Source organism: Euwallacea fornicatus, chromosome 12 (genome assembly GCF_040115645.1).
Source record: "Euwallacea fornicatus isolate EFF26 chromosome 12, ASM4011564v1, whole genome shotgun sequence".
NCBI classification, from domain to species: domain Eukaryota; kingdom Metazoa; phylum Arthropoda; class Insecta; order Coleoptera; family Curculionidae; genus Euwallacea; species Euwallacea fornicatus.
The window spans coordinates 5,001,099-5,025,939 of NC_089552.1; the positions used below are offsets into that span (position 1 = coordinate 5,001,099).

Below are 24,841 nucleotides of genomic sequence, written 5' to 3' on the forward strand. Positions count from 1 at the left end.
TATGCACAAGATCGGAAAGATTAATTGGGAGGGAAATAAGGAATTATTTCACAGGCTATAACACCTAATTCGATTTTTTGGATTAAATGGGTACGACGTGGCATATTCTCATACTCCTAGAATAACATGATGATCAGTCATATGATCATTTTCTTAAACCCCCTTTAATTGAATTAAAAAATCATTCAAATAAAAAAAACTCTCCGGGTCACCACTCTCAGGTAGGTAAGCTCAGATAGTGCGAGAGCGCCATACCTGCATACCAACGTCCACGAATTCCCCTTTTACCCTTTTACGTTGCTGATCCAACCTCGTCATACAATACGAACACAAGTACGATAAACGGACTTAGTTCGGTCAGACTGCGCAACAGTATCTTCCACACAAAATCGCGTACATATCTGCTTTTTAGCACACGTCTGTATAGCTGTGCTCCAACTTACAACATGGTGTAATGTTTGTTTACAAATATCATTATAATGTTTATCCAAATAATAGTAGCCGTATTCATACTAGTTTAACAAGAATTATTGATATCGAAAAATGACCGCAAATTGTAAATGAGATTCAGTATCGAATATCAAGTCATTCAGACGTCTTAACACGGGGCTATAAAAAAAGGCACGCCAGTCTTAACGAGGAATCTTATAAATTCTTGACTTAAGTATAGGTATAAGATACTTTTGATATGAGATCTGGGTGAACATGATAACGAGTACGCTATCTGTAAAACATTTTGCTGTTTGATTATTTACAATAATGAGATTGTCTGATAACCAGTTGTGATTGCAGTTCGGTGCGAAAACTTTTGATTATTTAAGTTAGGTGGTCAACAACCAACGGAGGAAGCTTCTACTAGTCCGTCCAATAATATTTTTTGCATCGAGTAAGTTTTTAATCACTTTTTGTTTTACGCTTAAGAAACGTTAGAATTTTATAAATATAATTTACAATTTTATAGATTTTAATCTTTTTTACATATTTTTTTAGTGAAAATTAAGTTCATCGAAATCACCGTAGATACATTTTATTTGCAAAATGGGTTTAAAAATTTCATTCTGTTACCTAAAGTACCTAAAAAACGGAGCTCTACGAAAGAAGGTGGAAAAGGCCTCCCAAATGTATTTTTGAAAAAAAGTCGGAAGAATTTATATACTTTTTTTATTAAATTGAACGTTGTCGCAGAGAGTGGAAAGTTTTGCACGCAAAGGAACGAGAAAGGCTCTGCTCTGAGATAAATTGAGTAGAGTGCATCTAAAATACAGGATCCTGCAATTACTCCTTTAACATCCTATAAGCCAAAATATAACTTAAATAGTAAAATAACAAAGGTAACTGTACCACAATTTAGTTGGGGGGATTATTATTTTCGTCATTAAGTAAATTTGCAAATTGGGCTAAATATTTTATGGGTCGCGTGATATACGCAACCGCAGTCGGTCGTAAAAAGTATTTTACGACCAACTTTAGCGAATGTTTTATACTTTTTTCATATTTCATTTTCAATGACATACACATTTTTTCAAATAAATTAATATTTTTTCGATGTTTTACAATATACAGAGTGTTCCAGAACAAAATGATCGCCAACACATCACTAAATTTAATACCCTACTTGCCAGTTACTAAATTACCAAGGGAAATGTAAACATACACACATAAGGACAAAAAGGCACTGCACTACTGTACAAGTGTCCCAAAAATATTAAATATTCTTAGGTACATTCTGAAAACAGTAAAATAGATGAACAGACTGGGTAAAATCGCATTCGTAACCCCTTATGTTACAAGAGGAAGTATAAGGGGGATTAGGGGTTTACGACGGCCCGATGAAGACAAACGTGCATACCCCCCATCCAGGTGATGTTAATATTAATACGATCATTTACTGTAAGTGAAAGGCTTTCTTAACGACATTTCGGTAAATCTGTCATCTTTTTCAAAATCTTGGAAAAATTTATTTAAAAAAAACCAAGTCTACAGTTAACTAAAATATAAGGAAGGTGAATATCCAAAATATGAGAAACGCTCTCAAATTCTTTTTATCAACCCCGAAGATGAGCTTTTTCTATTCGAAATTGGGAAAACATTTATAATAACTCTCAATTTGGTATAACCAAACCGACACATGAGTTCCCAAAGGTTTTAATACGTCACATGAAAGCAACGTCTTTTTGCTAAGAAAGCTTTGAAAACAAAGGAATAACGTTTCGTTTGTTAGCGGTAATGGCGACTCCAAATTTTCTTTCGTCTTGTTCACGAAAAGTATCAAATTTCCAGTGAAAATGTGGAAAAAATTTGAAAACTTTTGCACGAAATTACAGGTGAATTTCATAGAAACGTAATTTGTGTTCATACGAGACGGAGCCTCGCTGAAAATAGATAAAAACACACTTTTAAAACTCGAATTTGTTTTGATAGTGTATAAAAAATTTATAAAAAATCGAATCTCCGAAAACGCACGAAGACTCAAAAGTAAACCTCGGAAAAGCGCCAATTCTATCTAAATAATGGTTTTTAAACATTACCAAATACAAATTTTTAATTAAACTTTGTTACTACGTCAATTTTAAAATTCACATATTCATTTTTTTTAATAACGGTTCCTATCCAGGAGAGACTGTTGGAGTGGTGGAATTGCATACTATTCTTAGTGAATGTATAGTAATTTTCCCTATAGTTAACTGATAACTACTCACTTTTTACCTGTTCTACTGAAATTGATAAAACAAGTACATCAGATTGATTAAGGTCAAGGAATTTCCAACTAATTTTCGGTCTACTCTTAGCTGCGGGACCACATCATTAAGATGATTATAATTTAAATGCGTACTGCATATATTTACATCTATGGCCACTGGATTAGGCTTGGGAACGTTAATGATCAACGTTAAAGATTTTAAGATTTTTGCATATTTATGAAAATCATTTTTATTTTCATGTGTTTCAAAGAATATTTTATTTTTTAAAACACAATCGATGTGTTGTATTTACGTTGTGAAACCGATCGTCAATACCGTAAGAATATTATTTCGGTCGACGTTCATCTATAATATCTGTATTAAATATGCCTTCAAAAAAATTATATTGCGTGGAGTTTATGTATTTAAATGAACTGATATTAACGATTACTTTAGATAAAACGATTCCTGCACTAATATCTTAGTGTTACATTAATTTTTGGTGTTACATTATTAACTGGTGATGAGTTTTTAATCAATCATTTCTTCTTCATCATTGAGATAATCAGTCGTTAATACATTGAATTCATGTTTCGTTACTTCCGTGATTATCATGTTAACGTTGCACTCTCCGTTTGATCTGAAAGTTGCTAAGAACTTATTTTAATGAGATAAACTATCTAAATTCATAGAAGCAAAATATTTATAATGTTTTTGAAATTTCACAATAGTGTTTCCATCAGATGTTTCACATTTCTGTCCACTAATGACTTTAATTTTAAATCACAATATCTGAATGAGTATCGTTTCTATGAGCGCAATTTCGGTCTCAGTTTAAAATAATTTTCATGTTTTAATAATGTGGGAATAATATCAAAACGCTTGTGTCTGCCGATATGATTTATTAGTAAAATCTATGTCTGTATTACATTCGACCAATTGTATTCATAATTCTTGATTCGAGATTCGAGAAAATTGATTGCTTATTTTATCCACTTGAAATGCTAGGAAGCGATTCATATCAACAAACGTTTGTTTCATTTCTGTTGAATGACAGTACTACAACCAAAAAACCAAAATAAATAGCCCAACAGAAAAAAACTCCTTTAAATACAATCAATTAAGTGAAACTTAAGAATAAAATGTTAAAGGAAAAACAAAAACTAAAAATAAAGACAAATAGCGTAACCAAATATTGATTCTTCAATTATTTAACTTTCCACGTATAAGATGAAGTCCCAAAAAGGAAATAAGATAGTATTCATAATAAAACAAAATCTGAAAATTTTTAATAGTAAGTGATAATAACATATTAACAACATGGAGCTGAACAAGGTTTACGGAAATCAAAACTAAGTGATGTTAGAAGCTGAGTTTAGTAACGAATTGCAAACAATAATTTATATTAATTACATTTCTAATAATTATAGAAAAAACTAGATAAATTATTAAACAATTTAATAACTATTAACATCAAGGGTGCACATTTTACTGTATATACCATATACACAAAAGAGCAATAACAGATTAATATTTAATTTCATCGCTAAATAATATAACATCACTGTATTGGTTTCCTATTTGATGCTTATGCGACAGACAAGAATAAGCTATAAAACATTTAGTTTTTGACATCTGTCATTCTACTTCATATCATGGATTAGGCACTCTCATCGAGTTTGATTTTTTGACCTACTTGCATACTTCTAACAATATTCCTGTACACTGTTAAATTTTTATCTCTAGAAACAAATGTTAACGTTATGGGATATTAAAGATTTCTCAAATATTCGCATTTTTTCCTGTTACGATTAACTAAATTACTGCCATTTAATAGAACAAACGATTGTTTTCATCGGCCATTAAATTCCCCTAGAACTACGATTGCAATAACGAAGAATTTGCTCATACCATATGAACATAACGATCAAAACATCTTAGGAATCGATCCTTGAAAAACAAGATTTTTCTTGTTTTTGTGTTAATCTAAAGTTGGTGTTGCTTAGATGAAATTCAGTCATCCTGTACTAATCTAAAAATAAATTAACTGACAGTTAATAATGTTAATTGACAAAACGTTAACTGACATTTGGTATGTTAGAGTTCTTACGTAACTTTAACCGGAGTAACCTCTAGCTGATCTTTCAAACTCTCCAGTCTCTAGAAATGATAACGATGATTTCGTATAGTTCGGGTTAGATATGTGTTTATATTTATAGTAAAAATAAACACACCCCAAATCAAAGGCGATAACATGATTTCAAGGAAGTGTGAATACCTTCAAGAATAATATAATTATCATACTACCACTGTCGTCACTGACGTCTCTAATATTTTATGATTAAAATCAAATATTTATGTGCAATATCACGTGAATATAAGATCACGATCGCTTACGTTATTATTGGATATTTGACTGGTCATAATGCTGAAACAGGTTGAACATACATAGATAGAAATCTAATTTAATCTCATGTGGTTAGTGGTACCCACCAAAACGAATATTTAGTTTTTATTTGTTCTTAGTGACTAATCATAATTTTGTTATAATCTATTGATTAATTAGACTTTTTGTTTATTACTATGAAAAAAGTATGAATTCAACGCAACGAAGCTTTTCCGTGCGAAAACAATGAATAGGTCCGATCTAATACCAATATCTTTTGAAAACTTACTCGGACGGGAGTTACGTATAAAACTTCTATTTAGTATTTTATTTCAGACACAATGGATCTGCTTGTACATTTATTTATTGTATATGATTAACCACGTTTACAAACTGAAAACAATTCTCCTTGGAGTCAGTCCAAGAAACAACAAACAGTCCTTGCTCCTATATTTTAACATGCCCCGAGGGTCTGCGGGCATTGAGTCCGGCCAGCGCGGTGGCCAAGCCATCATCCAGCTTTGTTTTGTGTTTTTGATAACATTTGCTAACCGCCGTAAATTTTGTTTAAAATTATTTAACAGTGCTTCTTTATTTAATAATTCTTTACACAATTAGTACCTCTACTATATTTCATTTAACACCAAGTGCGGTTCACTGATCCAAGAGTCTTCGTAAAATTGGGTTTTGACTTCCGCTTTGATTGCAGTTGCTATAAATATTTGCTTCTGGTGTTTTTGCGTAAATTTCGTAAGTTTCAAGTGGAAGAAAGTCGTCTATAAATAGCTGTCTGTTTGGAACACCTACATCACAGCACGCCAATGCACAAACAAAACAGTAAGTTCCCAGAGACTTAAGCTAATTAGTGACTAAAATGTAAAACCTAGAGTAAATAATCACGAAAAGCTCAACTGATATATGTCAAGTACATGATAAAAAATCAGATGAATGCTGATAATCGTTTCAGTTAAAACTTTTAATCCAGGGGGATTAGTGTTAAATTATTTTACAACTTGTCTGGAAAACGACAGTAAATCGTAGGCAAAGCTTTTATGAGTGCAATTATTTTTATTCGCATAATTAAGATTGGAATTGTTGAGAACGTTCATACACATGAATTTAATTAATTCCTATACTTCAACAAACTGTTTTCTTTAATCCTCCAGAAGTAATAATAAATTATTTCCTCCTTATACTACACGCCTTAGGATATGATTGGAGAACCAACTGTGATAACTTATCATTAGTAAATGAACTTTACTCTTCTATATATATATATATTTTGGTTTCAATAATTGATGGTTTGATTTCACAAATCGCACACCAGACTATGTCACTGCCGATTTTTCTTTGCAGCACTGAATCCATCTAAACAGGTCAGCATATCTTTGTTTTGTCTAGATCCAATAGATCAAGCTCTTGATACATATAACGTACAGGGGGTCCATTTTTCTCTGGTTTTACGCGGTTCGGAAGAAATGGTGATACAACAAGTATACAAAAAATGTTACGACCTCGATTTTTGAGCTTAACTCAGGTTCTCAAGTCAGTTTAAGTGACCTGATCCACAGACATTTAGCTTATTTTCATTGTTTTCCATATGCGGAGGATTTTTGAAAATGGTCTATGGATGATTCTTCGTTGCATTTTCGATTATTGCGCTAATAAAAAACCGATAATGATTTTTCGCGTAGAATTTAGTGGTGTGCTCAGTTTTTAGTCAAACTTTTAGTTTTTCAACTAATAAATGAAATAATATATGTGACGTGTGGTCTAGTGAATGACTATTTTTGTTTAGACAAAATGGGCATCGTTCTTCCTAATGTCTGAACATTTGTTTGTTTTTGTTTTATGTTTATTAAGGCGAGCCTGCGAGCTCGGATTATGATTTCAATGTGCCAGAATCAATTGGTCACTCGTAGAGTTAACAGGTTTAATAAACTGTTCTTTTTCCTTCAATATACCATTTTTATTAATTCGTTGTCGAATTATAACTTATATTTATGTGGAACACCTTATACATCTAAGTCGGCATCATTAAAGGACATTTCTATTGCTATTTTTATTGTTTTAGTTACAATTTTTGTTAATAAAATATTTTTTATTACTTAACAATATATAAAAATTATTTTTTATGCCGTTATACGTTTTCTGCCTCATAAACCATGTTTTTACAATTGCAGATCAGCAATAAACGGAATTATGAGAGCATTAAAAAACTGTGCATAAATTTTCCAACTAGATGTGTGTTAAAAATTCATTTTTAAATTAACAAACTTAATTAAATTAATAAACAAGGAAACTAAAATTTTTTTCAAAAAATGTTCTCCGTTAGATTTCTCTCAAAAAACTGAATAAAATTCCGTTTTCAGTTTTTCATTAGTTTAAATAATAGTTGAAATGAAACGAAACATATAAACTGATCAATTTTCAAAAAATCCTTGTATCTTGGAAATAAATGAAGGTAGATCAATTCCCTTTTCTTTTATTTTGAAAAATTTGTAGTTGAATATCTTTATAGGTCATAGCACATGAAATGATATTAGATACTAAAGACAAATCAAAAACATTACTTTCCTTTTAAAAGATGCGTCTCTACAACTATTTTACGCTCCCTGATTAGCATTAAAATATTTAATAGTGGAACAGAGTTATTAGGAAAAAACTTCAAAAAATTATCGCCCTGTATATCAGGAAGGAAGCGAGAACACACCCATTTTCAAATGAATTTATTTTCTTAAAATCATCCACCGATTTATTTCCTGAATTTTTAATACACTACTACAAGACACCCTGCAGGTAATTCATTTAACTCATAAAAAAATAATATAAATTTAATAATCGAAGAAATAAATGAAAAATAAAAATATTTATAATAATTTGTATAAGCATCCTTTAGGAGGAATCATAATAACTGATCTCGAATCAATTCTTTAAGACTAATAAAAGTTGTTTTCAGTCTCCAAGCGACTTTATTTTTGTCGAGATTGCTGGCAAATTAAAAGAAAAGTTCATTCTACATGAAAATATCGTAATATGTACTCTGTATGTGTCGACGTATTGTTCCATAAAAAAAACAACCATTAAATGAAATATTTCCTAGAACGTTGCATAATGGGTGTAGAGGCACGAACTGTGAAAAATTGCATTTTAATAAACTTGCACTCATAATTTGGTATTGACCAGATTTCATAACAAGTGCATAATAACATCTCTTACTACAGACAATTTAATTGCTCCTCTAACAACTACTGCAACGTTTAGTTTAAAAACCATAAATGATTGAAAATATTTATTTTCAGATTTGAGGGGCACTTCGTGTATACTCGGCTAATCTTATTAGAATTAGTCGTAAAATTAAACCTAAATGGCCCATCAAACGACGGTAGGTACCATCGATGGTCTCAATAGTTTGGATGGCAAGAACAACGAGAGATATGGCTTGGGATACCAAAATACGTTGGTAAGCATTTAGTGAAAATTACTTTAATTTCCTTTACCACAATTTAAACTTGTAAAAACTTTGTAACAAAAATCATGAGACCGGATGGTACGTAATGATTTAAGTAATTACTATTAAACACCTATTACATTAAAATTTTAATTCGACGTAATACGGTATCACGAATATATTTTTTGCCATAAATAATTGACTACAAAAATACATTTTTGTCTATTCACTACATATTTCATTAGAGACTTAACTACGCAAATCCCGGATACGAGCTTATAGAAACCCCTGGTGGGTCTGCCTACTTATTATCCAATTAATCTACTGAGCTTCTGGAATACCATTAAGCGTGGAAATAGCTTTTTAAATCTGTGATCACCATAAACTACCATACCGTAACAATTCTGTTAAAGCAATTTTATCCTAACTATACGTGGTTACGAATAAATGAATAATAAGTGGAAGTGGTGTGATTGGACATTGTTGCTTCGACTTCAGGGCCACTCAAGGTCGTTAGAAAAAGTCAAAAAAGTAGTTGCACGTGTAACATAATAAGCTTTATTGTGTAATCGGAGTATGTTTGATCACATGATCATCTTAATGGCTCTTACCTTAACCTAAAACGTATCTACTCACGTAAATTTCAAGATCATTGTTTAATACGCATTATAATTTCCATTTTTATTATATATTTTAAAAACGAAATATTAATGTTGATTATCTGGCTTGAAACAGCATGAATTTCATTAACATGGTTATAATCAGATGATACTTAGCGTTGATCACAAAAATGCTTTGACTGATATCTTACTGGAAGGATTATTATTCACATATTTGTTTAAATTAAATTAACAATTTTTTGCACGTGTGGAATAATAACTGGTCTTACCAGAGTATTCTATCCTCAGCGCAAATGCTTTATAATAATGTCAATCCAAGCCCAATTTGACCTAAATAAAACCTTGACATTGTTAGTATTTTTATCTGCAACGGTGCTGTAAGCAACATTTACCACACTGAGTTGAGTATGTTAAGAAGCACATTAACGTCACGCCGTGTGGCATTGAAGAATGTGGGGTTGCGATGATGTTACCTTATCGCCCGCTATTTTATTTTACAAATTAATGTGGCGCCCACACCAAGCTAAAAAAAGATATAAATACTTCACGTGTTCCCATTTCGATTTCTAGAAACATGCTTAGTTAAGGTAAAAATATTCTGGTTTTTTTAATTTCATTATATGTCCTTCTTTCTACGCTCCTTTGATTTACCTCCATCATCACTCTCGTCTGTCTCAAAATGATATTTTTCACGTAAGTCTGTAAGTTCTGTCCTTCACATTCCTCCCTATCTTGCAGGTTTTCAGGCTCTGAAGCCTCCTAGACATCGAAACTGCTTTTGCTGCGGCTTCTAGACCTGATGCTTATTTGGGATGGGGAGACCCTTTTTTTACGAGAGAAATCTCTATTCATCTGAAAATTACAAACAATGGGATTAACTCCCCCTCCCGGATTAAAATATTTATTCCTACATTTTCACCTATCCTATGACCGCTCAGCGCCTGCGTCGAGAATTAGTTCGTCCGTCTATCTTTGTTCATCTATCTATATTGTCCATTGTGCCGTACTGTGTTTTGCATCCCTTCTCTCATCATCATTTTCGCATTTTTTCCCTGATACCCGAAGATAACTCTATCTTCGCCTTTGTGTAAAAACCCTCTTTTTTGTATTAGGAATGAAGAGACTTAGTATTGCCACAGTGGGACCGTGAGTGACTTATATTAACGGAGAGAGTATATAGAAATCCCGATCTACTATTATACACAGACCTTACACTTTCTCTGGAGCCCTACCATTGTCATAATAGTCATTTGCCACTGAATTGAATATATTGAAGTTTTAGTTATTAGGGCCAAAGGTCTAAGATTGTAGGAATGTTGGTTTATGCCCTTGGGCTATTATTTACATGTTAAAACCTGAAACATAACTTAAAATGAAATTGATAACTGATAAAGTGAAAATCATTTCAAAAGAACATTTATTTTAGTTTGGCAAGAAAGGATATTGGAATTCGGTCTTTTTGTGAAAGTTTATGTTATTAATATTATCATTGCCAGATGGAGGTGTCATTGACCACCAATTGACTAGCGTCCATACATACCAGGGCCTTCCGTATAGTTATCAAATGGTTACTATGCAGATAGGACTGATAATTAATAACTTATATTTTGATTTTCTCTATTTAATCCTTACGCAAAATATATAAATTTGGATAGCTGTGAATCTGTCTATTTTCTCTAATTTCGTGAATCGTACGCTTATTTTCTAATATAATATTACAGAAACGGTAGGACACAATTATCAAAATGCCAGGCATTGAACGATATTATTATCTTTATCATAACATACTATTTATGATCCATTCTGGTTTAATACAAAGGTTTAATAGTTACTCGAAGATTCAAGACAGTCTAAAAAAGGTTAACTTCGAGGTGAATGACCTAAAACGTTCATTTTTGGAAGACATCACTGAAAATAAAAAGTCCACTCCAAACTTCAAAAAAGTTTGGAAATTTGTAATTTCGAAATGAAGGATCTTAAAATTTTCTATTTTAGTAGACGTCAGTTTCCATATCCACCCGTAAAAATTGCCCCTTCAAATGGCAAACGTTTGTCCATTTAAAGATTTTCTTACTCAGAGAAATACGGAGAACTTTATACTGGCCATCGAAGAAAATTGACCCTGTATAGTTATATAAAAGATCGTTAGACGAATTGGTGGCCTCTCGTTATAAATAGGTACCTAAATATATCAACAGATACAAAATATCAGGGCCCTCTGGAAAGTAAGCAAATGGGTACTTTGTAGAAGGCCCTGGTAATGAATTATTTATGTTTAGTTTTTATACATTTTATTCTTATATATAATTAATAGATTTGAATACTGCTAAATCTGAATAATTTCATTGATTTTTCACTTAGGTTTTTACGAGCTTCGCCGCACTAATATTTTCTCAATTTTCGCGAGTGGTAAACGTATCTTACTATATACTGAAATATAATGAAAACAATCGGAAACCATTATCGAAGGATCAACCGTTACAGGATATTACGATCTTTATTATACAGTCCTATTTATGGTAATTTCTAGTTAAATGAATAGGTTTAATAGTTCTAGTTATATCCAGTTCGTTGTCCCAAGTTCTTATATGTCAACACTAATTTTTTATGACCAAAGAAATGTTTATTTCTGGGTCATAAAATTTTCTTCCATTAAAGAAGCAATTGAAAAATTACGTGTGCCTTTATTTTAAACGGATTAATATTACTTAGAACAATTGGCTCCCTTCACCATGAAGCGGAGGCCGATGATCTTCATAGTCCATTTCCTAATTTCCTACTTAACTAATTTGACTGACAATATAATATACTTCAATATTATTTCTCCAAATAAGGCAAAAACCCATTTCGCTTGCCAAATAATCTATGAGCTGGTGTTCAAGTTCAATGTAAATCCCAAGTTCAAGAGTACTTTGGGAAGGTTACAAATATTTACAGGTAAATGTCTTTCAATGTTGAATTGTACTGCATAATGATGATATAATTGCCGTGGAAACACGCATATAACATAATTGATTGTAAGCAAAAAACATTAGGAATTACCTTTATCAATGTAGATATTTTGTTTAAGATAACAGAATAATAATGTGCCAGGAAGTTTTATTTGGCCCGGAACATTAAGTGTATTATTAGATTTAAATCTGCTATACGAAAATATTTTTTGCCCTATGTACTCCTATGTAGTCCCAAGGAAGATCGCACTATGAGTCTTAAGGACGAAGTGTAGGGCCGAAAGCAAGCTTAAACAGATATTGACTATTATTTCAGCCGCGTATAGCCGCTTAGGCCTTCTTTAAATTCAACTGGACATGAGACATATGTAGAATTATTTTTGAATGTCCTAATAGTAACACCGAAGTCCACTTACTCTTTGATCCACCACTATACCACCTATAGTCGTGATACCCGTCGCTCAAGCGGTTCTTTTGCCAATATGCTCTTAGACTTGACAGAACACTTCGGTCTAATAATGGTATCATTATGATATTTTCTATTAAAAAAAAAAATACTTTTCTCAAACCCCAAGTTCCTTCCTCGAGTTCACACAAGGTCGAAGCAATTTAAAAATCAGCTTGTTTAATTTAATCTAAGGTTGACCCACCTTTTAATAAGAAAATGAGACAATTTACCATGATCTATCTTAGTTGAAGCAATTCGCCAACCTTCCTTTAAGGTTTGCAGAAAGCGGAACAGTCTGCGTGAAGTTTTTACAAGTTCAAGAACCGCCTGAAACTACTTAAGAATTATACCTAATAATTGTGACGTATCTTAGTGCCCTCATATAGCCAGACAAAAGTGGGTGTGGGTTCAAAATGGATAAACCGTCAGACGGTTTCTTGGATGAACATGAAGTCGCTGCAACTGATCAGGATTGGGATGATTTTGAAAAATTTTTGCGAAAAAAGAAAAAAAGTGGTTCTGGTCAAGTGGCTTTTTATCCTTTACCTGCCCCGGAAGAAGAATATCAAAATACATTAGTAAGGAGTTTTTATAATTTGTCAATTTCGTTTTTCCAAGTGGGGTTTCAAGCTAAATCTCCATATAAGTTTGTCAAAACCAAAACCCGTAATCACATATGAGGTGATATAATAATGGCAATGAGAAGAAATTTGTTACCTTCGATACCTTCAATATTATAATCAGTTAAGAAGGAACTATCGAATGAACCAATAATATACAGGATGACCCGTCTCAAAAATCCCAGTTCTCTGTCAATCACTCTAAAAATATTGCTTTTTACAAAAAGAATATGTTTGATTGAATACGTTGTTATATGGGCTAACAGAACATCACAATTTTGAACAAGAAAAGCTACTAGACAACTTTAAAGTGCGTGTTTCCAAAGAATATTTTCACCATTAAATTTAGCATAAAAACGGTCCTTCAGATATTATCAGTTTTCTTCAATCTCCGTTAAACATAAAAATTTCGGCTACCCTGTACACAAAATATAAGCATGGCTTACCCCGTCATTTTTTGGTTTTAGACCCGGATTTTCTAAATTAACGTCCGTGTATACAAGATGACTTATAAATAACTTATGATAACCCATATGAGAAACAGTTAAGAAACAGGCAAGCAGCAACAACAACTCCTAGGACCGATAGCCCTCCCGTCATTGAATACTATTTTTTCTGGTAACTTCCTACAGGAAATACTTGAAATCAAAGAAGTTCACTGGAAATTACATTATCTTCTTGAGAAACGTTCCACATTGCAGTAGACAACAAAATCCGAGGTCAAATCTTTCTCTATTTCGGGCCACTTGGCACTCCTCAGATGGCTGCATGCAAATACCTCCGTCATCGGTACAACGCTAATAGGAGATCTAAAGCCGATGGGGTACTAGCCCTCTGATCAAACTGTAATCCGTTTCTATTAAAAGTTTAATCTTTTTAATTCACACACGCTTAAATAAACTTGGAACTAAAAATTTTCGAATTTTCTGTCATGATCAACGGTTGAAAGTTAACTAAAAACTAAAATTTAGCAAAAATAAAGTTCTCGTGGTCGGATTTGGCCTTGTTTTTATATAGAGCATCTTGATCTTGCATTCTTGATTTTGGACCAATGCCAAGACTGTTAAAGCAATACTTTAAGTATTTAAGTATTTCAACTTTTTGACTTCACTGTATAATAATTAACTGCTATTATTATTTTATAGATGTCTCGCTTTAATATTGATGAAAAATAAGTATCATTGTGTTGTATCTTTAAAGTTAATGAAGTGCAGTTCTGCGGTTACATGACCGCTTCGTTATCTAAGAAATGTAACCTTGATTACGCATATATTTTTTTGATGATTTGCACGTCACTAGTCTGGAGTATTAGACTGCATTATTGGCAAGCAATATACAAGGCGCAAATATTACTATAAATTGCCCTGTTTTCTTTAATCGATTTATTAGTTGATGTCTTTAGATACCATGTTTATTAAATCACCTCGTGGTGTGTTCATAAAAATTAGTAGCCTTATCTTTTCTCATTATCACTTCATTAGCAGTTTATCCGTTAACCTTGAGATAATTTGATTTCGGTAAAGAACCTCCTAAGTTAATTTTTAAATGAAATAGGCAAAAAAAAATGAAAAAATGTCGAATAATATATAAAACAATTACGGTAGTGAATTTTAAGAAATTAGTTGTAATTTTATTGAAGGAGTATGTTTGAAATGGAATAAATGATGCCATATTTTCAGGTAAATATTTTATCTACGATAATGTCACATGTATAGGTACCTAAAAATATATTTACAATGTAATGTCTCAATCTACAGGATGTCTCAAATTCGATTCTCAATATGAAGATCTCGAAAACCATTAATGATACACAGTCGATTGAATGAATTGGAGTCTGAAAAGACAACCGAACGCCGAAGGGAATCATAAAATGGAATTTTTTCAAAAACTACCCTAATGCTAATTATTTAGTTAATTATTTGAAAATTCGAACTCGAATTTGTCTGAAGACATGATGAGGTGAGATGAAGAGAAGATTAATGTAGTTGACCAAACCATGCAAAGCGGAGCTGCGTATGTGTTAGGTTTAATATTTTTCCTATCAGCACATGTGTTATAACTGTAAAACCGTTGTAAGTTGAATGAAATATTAGCGTGCTGTAAATTCTTTATACACACACACATGCGTTAAAAAATTTCACTACAATGTCAAACTCATCAAAATGTTTGACACTGATTACGTGCGCTTAAACTCTTCGCCGTACACATGCGCACATGTATATTCTGTTGTTTTCAACTCACAAATGCGTACACGACAGCCACTTTAACACAAGCTCGTAAGTAAATTATGCAAAAATATTTCGAAGTTACGCGTCTGCGGTAGAGACTGGACCCTACCATTTAGAGATACCCCGTATAAGAAATGATAAGACATATCGTGTTAATATTTTTCCACATTTACTGAACGCAAATCGTTAAATTGCCTTGGAATTTTTTTATAAAGTAGATCGTTCTTAATATAATAATCCAATTACAAAATAATAGTTCAGATGTCCAGTCCCCCCCTTTGCGAATTCTGGCTATTTTCAAATACTAATTAAAATCTCAATTAAATACACAACTACTTTTTCAGATGTATGGCCGGTATAGCCGACAGCTCGGAGAATTCGCGAAACTTGAAGGATTGAAAGCACAAGAGAAGAGGAGGCTGAAAGAGGAAAAAGCTAGGAAAAAAGAGCTTAGAGGATATCAGGGTAAGTCATCGGCCATATGTGAGACCAAATTCTGAATGTACTGCTAACTTCAACATGACGCAAGTTTCCATAAAAACAAATAATCTGGCCAATTAGCTTGCAATTAAAATTGACAGCACATTAAAAATTTGGCCCTTAAATAGGTTAATTTAAAAGTAATTAATAGTTACATTAAATTATTTCCGCATGAAAATATTTGAATAAGCAATATATAATAGCTTGTGAACTGGCAGCTGCATTTTATTCATGAATGAGTCTTACTTTTAATTATCTAAATCAATATTTTAAATTGCCATCTATGAACTAGATTTTATTCGCATGATCTTACTGATACCGGAAAAAATGTGTGTGCGAAATTATTAGTTTGTCAATGCAAACACAGTTTTTTCTGGCAAATTTAATTTATGTCATATCATAAGTTGTGAAGTAGAAATAATCTTTTCTCCCTTCATAAGTATGCGTCTTTAAATTAGAAGTTAACTCAATGCTCGATTGTGTGACTATGATCGTTTTCGCCCATTATGGATAGTTATTGTGCATCTTCGATATTATCGGCAAGTCGTGTACAATCACTATTAAATTAATCAGTTTTAATTCAAAAAGGTGCACATTTGAATCTAACAAATATAAGGTAAATTTATCTCCACCGATAGTTGAATATATACACAGTGTCCAAGATGGCTCAGGCCCCACCTCCTTGCTTATTCAAAAGAATTTCGAAAAAATGTTAAATGTAAAAGTCGTAGAGCTTATGTTAATTAATTTCAAATGTTTATGCATAGACTTCTCATATACTTGTAACTCGAAACCGGACAAATTTTAAATCGTTTCCATAATGCCATTGAACTTATCATTAAATTCTTGTTAACTACCTCCCTCCCATATATTCAAGTTCTACAATTTTTAAAACACCCTTATTCTCTTATTAACACTCTCTGCATGTAAAATGTTAATTTCATGATACAAAATAAATCGAAAAATACAGATAAAGGTGTTGAACTTGTTGTACAAAATAAAACTAATATTTTATTAGCAGGTAGCGTAGTGCCTGATTAACGAACTTAAAACGATCGTCATTTTACGTCACACCGATCTATCGTGAGCTTTAAACGGAAAAGCTATTTGGAAAAGATTTAATCCATTAATCTTAATCTTGAATTTAATAATAGAGTTATAATATTCTGATAAGAAAAATTAATAATGCGGGGTTTAAATTACTACAATTTATTGAATGCTTTTTTTGAGAATGATCAGTTTTCATTCAGTTATCATTTAAAAAAAGCGAAATGGCCTTAAAGGAAAGTGTAATCTGTGATAATAAATGTGTCTGTAAGTTATTTATTGCGATTCGTGTTTGATTTATTGTTATTTTATATTTTCACAATGTAATGCACCTAAATTTAAAGGTTTGCTATAAAATAATCTAAGAAAATAACATTGAAACTCAATGAAACCCTGGGAAGGATCATATAGTAAACATCACCCATCTAGGAGAATAGGAAACAGCTCAATTGCAGGTATCACACGTACATGCCTTATTATTTACCTAGAAGGGTAATCAGGCACAACTTCATTATCATTCCTATTGTCGTTTGGTTATGGTTTCCATGGAAATAAATGTAAAAAAACATCACCGTTCAAGTTATAATTCAAGACGAGTTTTTTTTCGTTTGAGATTTAATTTATGCTTAATTTAATTTAAGTTTAATGTAATTTTATAAAATCCAATTAAATCTAGTAGTGAAAAAGTCGTATATACACCACATTTTTGAAATACTTATGACTCCCATGTATTAGATCCCTCAACGCTGCGCGCTTCGGTAACTTAACCTTCGAATCGTAATAACGTAGTTCACAACCTTGAGGTATAATATAGTATTATTTATTGCGGAATAATATTATGTAAGGCCGAATTGCACTGACAATTTCTTTCTAAATTAATTAATGAATTTCTTCTTGAAGACTGTTGATTTTACGATTATTGTGGAGATTCGTCAAAGTGGGATGTCCAATTACTAGTTCATTATCAGTTTTAGCAGCTACTGCTTTGTAGGGACTGAGTAAAACTATTAAGAACTTTTAAAACTACCATTGACAGTTTTGTTATATATCTTAAATTTGCTAGCATACTTATATTATTACCATACTTTTTCTCGATTTAGGTAAACTTGCAAAATCTATATCGTTTCTATGGAAGCACACTTTTGCAAGGTTAGGAGAAGATTGGGTCTTCCTGGCCCTGTTGGGCATAATTATGGCCCTTATAAGTTTTATTATGGATAGTGGCATATTCATATGTAATGCAGGTTAGTTCATTGCATACACTTTAATGCATATTTGATAAAAATCATCACAATCAACAGCTAGATTGTGGTTGTATAACGACCTCACTCGCCATCCAGCGGCCCAGTATGCAGCATGGGTCTTTTTACCAGTAACATTAATATTGTTTAGTGCAGGATTTGTACATCTGGTAGCACCTCAATCAATAGGTGGGTAGGTAAAAGATATAGTTATAGTAACTAGTTAGAAAATGTAGTTTTACGAAACGTGTGGGATTCTGTGGGAAAAATGGAGCTTCGGCTTCGGAAGTTCGGCAATATTACAAGTTACACAGAAAAGCATTTTATAATGAGTTTCGTACTCGGAGGGTTGGGATTTATCTAATTAATCTGGACAGTCAGGGTCTACTTAATCTATGATCCCAAATGATGGCTGTCGTCGTTGTTTTACATATTGAGTTATCCTAATTGAATTGAACCTTATTGTATACAGACACACATGAATGATGAAAAATCTTTGGAAATTTCTTTAAGGTTCTGGAATTCCTGAAATGAAAACGATCCTACGAGGAGTGGCTCTTAAGGAATATCTTACTTTCAAAACTTTAGTTGCCAAAGTTATTGGATTGACTACCACTTTAGGTAGGTATGAGTCTTTGAAACCAAAATGCAAACCTGAGGAAACATTTGTCTTTCTTTCAAGGCAGCGGAATACCTCTAGGAAAGGAAGGTCCTTTTGTCCACATTGCCAGTATCTCAGCTACATTGCTCAGTAAGCTGGTTACTGGTTTTCAAGGAATTTACGAAAATGAAAGTAGAACTACTGAGATGTTGGCTGCAGCGTCCGCAGTAGGAGTTGCCAGCTGCTTTGCTGCCCCTGTTGGAGGTAAAATAGTTCTCAACCTCTTTAATGCTGATAATCATGAGTCATTGAAAGTTTAGGAGTGCTCTTCAGTATAGAAGTAACAACCACATATTTTGCCGTAAGGAACTATTGGAGAGGGTTCTTCGCAGCAGTTTGTGGAGCTACCATGTTTCGGCTCTTGGCTGTTTGGTTTCAGAGTGCTGATACAGTGACAGCGGTATTTAAAACTAGCTTCTACATGGATTTTCCGTTTGATCCACAGGAATTGTTTGTTTTTGCTTTAATAGGGTAAGTTTCATGTGTAATTCAATAGATGCCAATATTTGAAACAGGGAATGTGACCTATTCTCAAGTTCAAATTTTATAGATAAAAAACACAGTACAGAAAACTGCTTTCTCTTCATTTCCAGAGCATTCTGTGGATTGGGAGGAGCCTTTTACGTGTGGATGCATAGACAATATGTAATGTTTATGAGAAAGAGTAAAGCAATCAATGCATTTTTACAGAAAAAGTGAGCACACATTTGTCACATTTCTTATACGTTTAAAAATACGCAGTAAGAAGTCTTGATATCTTTTCAGTCGTTTCTTGTATCCTGGAATTGTTGCCCTTGCTGTGTCCACTTTAACTTTTCCCTTGGGAACTGGTCAATTCATAGCGGGTACGTAAGCTTTGCACCAATTTCATATTCATATTGGGCAATGGTCGAATATAGATTAACGTAAAATTCAGTTTAAAGATCACATACACTAATAGGACCGAACGCAGCACACCTGGCATGTTTTGCTATACCTTTCACTACAGAGGGTGTTCCAGATTTTTTCTTTTAAATATATTACAAAAGAGTATTTATTATGAAGAATTATTAACTGACGCTAGCACAACAACCATATTCAGTAAAAATATTTTTTTCTCAAAATGGTTCACTTTTGCGATAGCGAACAAGAATATCTTTTGTTTAGTCTAAGGTAAAAGTAGTCTAAAAAAGTTATTTTGATGTTTTTATTAATACAAGTTGTCGAAAAATTATGATTTTCATATTAAAGCTGTTCCGTTTCTGACAACCTAAACAATTCAAATGCGTTTAAATAATATAACTTCAAGGAAGCCTATCTAACATGCATCATACTAAAAAATTATTTATTCCCAGACTTGTCCATGAGGAGCTTGTATATTCGTAAGAAGGGTCTGTAGAAAAAACTTTTATACGAACTTATCATATTATCTTAATGCATTATCTATGAATCGTAGAGATTGCCCACATATTCTGAGAAAGTTTGTATATTATATGAATTTAAATCGCTACCACGCATTGACGAAACGAAAACCAATTTTTGATCGCGACAATTTAATGCGTGGCAAGTGACCGATCCAAATTTATCCAGTACCAAACGGACGGCACGCACTAAATGGACACGGGTCTGTCTACATAGACCACATGTTTTGCTATGAATGAAATTAAATCGCCGTCACTCACTGAATCAGCGGAAACCGATTTGGATCGTGCAAATCGAGTGTGTGGCAAGTGGCCGATACGAATTTATTCAGTACAAAAGGTCCTTCAAGAATGGCACGCACTGAATACTCGGCATCTTTTAAAAGCTCTTAATATAGCCAGCAGTACATTTATGGTTTCATTTTCTCGAAACCCAGCTGAAATAGATTTAAAATATTTTGTTTTTGGAAAATTCTCAATTCCTTTAAGATCACGATATCACTCTTAATATTTTAATTTCTTTACTTGTTTCAATGTTATAGTTTGTGTTATGGCTCGTAGGTGACCTTACAACGCACAATCAAGTTGTTGCTCTCTTCAGTAATTTCACATGGACCAAATCAAATCACACTCCCTTCGAAGAGAGCATAATCAAACATTGGAAGACTGACTATACTGGTGTGATATTTTGTCTCAACTGTTACATTATTTTTAATGTAAGTATTAACTGGTGCAATTCTCCCGGTGTTGAGCATGATGCTTTGATAAACTAATGCCTACTACAAGCTATGCTTAAATTAAATTAAAGTTCTTTCAATTATTGTTCATTGCTCATAACATTCCTTCCAAAACATTTATAGATATTGTTCTATTCTGACAGTTTATAGCATCTATAATATGTTCGACAATCCCAGTTCCAGCTGGAGCTTTCATTCCCGTGTTCAAAATTGGAGCAGCCATCGGAAGAATAGTTGGAGAACTTATGCACATGTGGTTTCCTCATGGTAAATGCTTTCCTACATTTTCCCTCCATAAAATAGTCAATTTGCGAATCCTAACAGGAATGAGATATGGGGGTAACACATCATTTATAATACCAGGTGGCTACGCCACTGTCGGAGCAGCTGCGTTCTCAGGTTCTGTGACCCATACAATTTCAGTCTCTGTGATAGTTTTCGAAATGACTGGCCAAATATCTCATATTATCCCTATTATGATAGCTGTCCTTATATCGAATGCCATAGCCAGTTTACTAGCTCCTAGTATGTATGACAGTATTATCTTGATTAAGAAACTGCCGTATCTGCCTGACTTGTTACCTAGTAGTAGTGGTAAGTACTTTAGAAGAGCATAGGAGTTAAGCTAATATATGAAATTTTGCTTAAAATAGGAATGTATAACGTGTATGTGGAAGATTTTATGGTGAGAGACGTAAAATATATATTCCATGGAATGACCTATGAGGAACTGAAGCAGTTACTGAAGGAAAATAGGAAACTACAGAGTTTCCCTCTTGTAGATAAGCCTGACAGTATGATCTTGTTGGGAAGTATACAGAGACTTCAACTGATTCAGGTTAGTACCCAAAATACTTGCATATAAAGCTGTAGTTATCACTTTGACATATTGCTATATAGTTGCTATATATATGCTATATAGTTGATAGAGAAACATATTGGAAGGGAAAGAAGATTGCAAGTGGCAGCCATACGGAAGAGAGAAGCCGAAGAAAAAGCCAGGGAAGAAGCTCTCCGCCAAATTGAAGAAAGAAAACGACGCCCATCCCGGTTTCAAGTTACACCTGCTCCTGATACATTGGAAAGACAACTTCCTGAGAACAATTTGGAACCTCATCAGGTAGAAATTGATCCTACGAAAGTATTCGCAGTACTATAAATACGTGCAATTCCGGTTTAATAAGAGAAAGGGAGCGAAATTAGATGACGGCAGGCCAAGGACAGCGGAATTTCCTGGGCGGCGGTTTTTCTTGGGGGGTAAGGGAAAGATGATTAAAAATTTCGCCCAGGGAATCAGATATGACAAAGCTCGAGTTGAATACATAAGTTAACTCGTTTATAATAACCCGAATTTAAAATCACAGACAACCTAAATAAAAAACGAACTTACTAAACTCACAGTCAAAACATAGCTCGATACCACAAACATCGCGTTGAGCATCTATATAGGCTAATTCAACTAGAACTCTTTCTTTGTCTATCTAATATAGGCGACAGAGAGTTTTATATACTTTTTTATTTCTATTTCTCAATAGTTTTTGCAAATTATATCTTAATAAACTAGAAATTAAGTTTTCATGGCTCAATTTGTATAGCAAGTAAAGAATATAATCACTCGGTTGTAACACTAAAAAGAAGCACAATTATAATTCACTTGCGTTAAGTTTGCAACGATTATGAAGTTCTCCGTTATTCATCCGTAAATTACTAATTCGGTTAAAACTTAATAACTGCAGGTGTGCCGAAAAGGAGATCTCCGCATGTGCAGAATAAAGATACCCATAACGGGGATTAACGATAATAATTTAAAGATAACGTTTGATTGATAACCTGAACTCTTGATCACGAGATCTAGAACACACTGTATATTTTTTGTGTTGCAGCACACTTACACACCAAACTTTGGTACGCAACCAAGAAAATCTATTCTCAAGAAGACCAACTCTTTTACTTTAAAAGGGTTTTCTCCCTTTATGAATACCAGCCCAGGAAGCACTCCTTATACCACAGTAACAGGAGCTGAAAGTAGGATTCGACATGCGTTTGAGGCCATTTTCAGGTAGTTTCAAACATTATCTAATATCCCAATATTTGGTTTATCTTGGGCTTTTTGAATTTGAGAATTAAGATGTAAATTTATGTGGTTTATGTGTTTGATAATTATTGTTTAGAATTAATGATTTTTGAGCCAATCTAGCCGACTAAGCTTTCGAGCCAACTAATAAATTTATATCGTTTCAGAAAATCTGCCCAACTGCAAGACGTCTCAAACGGCGAAAGTCAGCAAGTATTGGACAATCCCAGTAGCTTCGACAGTAAACCCCGAATCGTACCCACAAGTCCTACAACTTCTAAGAAAGTTCAGCTGGTAAATATTTTGTGAAGTCTATTTTCACAACGTTACACTATTAATGATTACTTACTCAAGCCCCGGGAACGAGTTTGCGATATGAGCACTGAAGACCAAAAGAATTGGGAGGACGAGGAAATGCGTCAGCCAGTGGACTTCACTTTCTGCCACATCGATCCTGCTCCTTTCCAGCTAGTCGAAAGGACTTCACTTTTAAAGGTTCATTCCCTCTTTTCTATGGTCGGCGTCAATCATGCCTACGTTACAGCCATTGGTGAGAATGTCCCAGTTTTCCATAAACAATTTTAGGAAAGAAGCACTGTAATTTAACATTTTAGGGAAATTGGTGGGTGTAGTGGGGCTGAAAGAACTTAGGAAAGCTATTGAAGACGCGAACAGTGGAAACTTGCCTCAGCACGCAGAAGCAAATGAGACTGGAACGGTTACTGTTAATGATATTAAAGAACCTTTAGAAGAAGTAGATGCCAGTACGCAGTTGGTGTCGAAAGTTTGAAGAAATATCACTTAAATTTAAGGAACTATTTTTATATATTATGTACTCTATTTATTCAGAGAACTTCATATTAATTGTTAAGGGAGGGAGAAAATCCTTATGAAACGTGAAAATGAGAATATATGTAAGTGCTGAGATATTAAGGATCGTTACTTTTAGATTTTTTTGTCGCAAATAATGCAAAATGCAGTGAAGAAAAGCATCTTCACCAAGTTAAATTAAATTTATTTCCCTTAAACCTAATTTAGCCAGTTAAGACTCAATTTAAATGTAAAGATTAAACCACATTAAAAGACCTTACAATACAGCTGAATTTCTCAGCAACATACAAACTTGCGGCTCTATGAAGATCCTTTACAGCGAAATAACAGCCTTATATTTAGCTACAAAAGGCCTTCATTGTATCATACGTTTGTATTTGCGGGGATATTGTGGTACCAAGTTGTGCGATTATCTATATAACATTCAAGTCCTATGTATAGGAATTGTATGTACTGTATTGCGATCTACTATGTCACAATTCATTGTGTTCTTATATCTAGATTCGTGAGCTTTACTCAGATTAGTTTTTAATGCTTTTGGCTCCTATTGGTCCGATACTGGTGATATTGCATTACCTACATATATTGTCACACATAGTTGTAAAATTATCAAAAAAGCAGTAATGAAATTTAATTACTGAAAAAAGTAGGCAACCTTACGCCATAAAAATTACCTATGAGATTTAATCACGATTTGCATAAATTGTTCAACAACATATATTACATTCCAAATAAAAGGCAATAAAATACGTATATAAAATTGTTAACAAATTTAGATAAGTAGGTAGGTAGGTATTTCTATATCTGTAGTTCAGGAAGTTAATAACCCGTAACTATATCCAAAACTCAGTTCATTCAGTCGGGTTGGGTACGGTGGGCACGAAAATGTCTTAACAAAAATTAAAGGTAATTAATATCGTCACCAAGTTAGGATACTTAGGGGTTGGTTCCAGCGGTACAATACACGGTACTTTACCTATAGGAA

At 33.1% G+C, this 24,841-nt stretch overlaps 1 protein-coding gene and 1 long non-coding RNA gene across 6 annotated transcripts; one reads left to right on the forward strand and one right to left on the reverse strand.

Annotated features, from left to right (window-relative positions):
• Positions 1 to 378: 378 nt before the first annotated feature.
• On the forward strand, positions 379 to 23,967 carry ClC-a (chloride channel protein 2). Of its 5 annotated transcripts, none has more exons than XM_066288476.1 (19): positions 379 to 886; positions 8,370 to 8,530; positions 15,730 to 15,850; positions 18,013 to 18,156; positions 18,214 to 18,342; positions 18,667 to 18,774; positions 18,836 to 19,018; positions 19,075 to 19,285; positions 19,408 to 19,509; positions 19,580 to 19,659; positions 20,776 to 20,930; positions 21,095 to 21,218; positions 21,276 to 21,545; positions 21,605 to 21,789; positions 21,874 to 22,071; positions 22,835 to 23,010; positions 23,193 to 23,319; positions 23,380 to 23,575; positions 23,640 to 23,967. In XM_066288476.1, exons 2-19 carry the CDS (start codon positions 8,435 to 8,437, stop codon positions 23,813 to 23,815), a joined length of 2,781 nt encoding a protein of 926 aa, XP_066144573.1. In that variant the 5' UTR covers positions 379 to 886; positions 8,370 to 8,434; the 3' UTR covers positions 23,816 to 23,967. The 5 variants fall into 5 exon arrangements, with proteins under 5 accessions (XP_066144573.1, XP_066144576.1, XP_066144574.1 ...); XM_066288477.1 differs by lacking the exon at positions 379 to 886 and adding an exon at positions 5,750 to 5,904; XM_066288475.1 differs by lacking the exons at positions 379 to 886; positions 8,370 to 8,530 and adding an exon at positions 12,951 to 13,115.
• Positions 3,580 to 5,586, reverse strand: LOC136342568 (uncharacterized). The gene is made up of 3 exons (XR_010732666.1): positions 5,357 to 5,586; positions 4,769 to 4,841; positions 3,580 to 4,713 (listed from the first exon to the last, which is right to left on the reverse strand). It is a non-coding gene; the product is annotated as an uncharacterized lncRNA (long non-coding RNA).
• Positions 23,968 to 24,841: the final 874 nt, after the last annotated feature.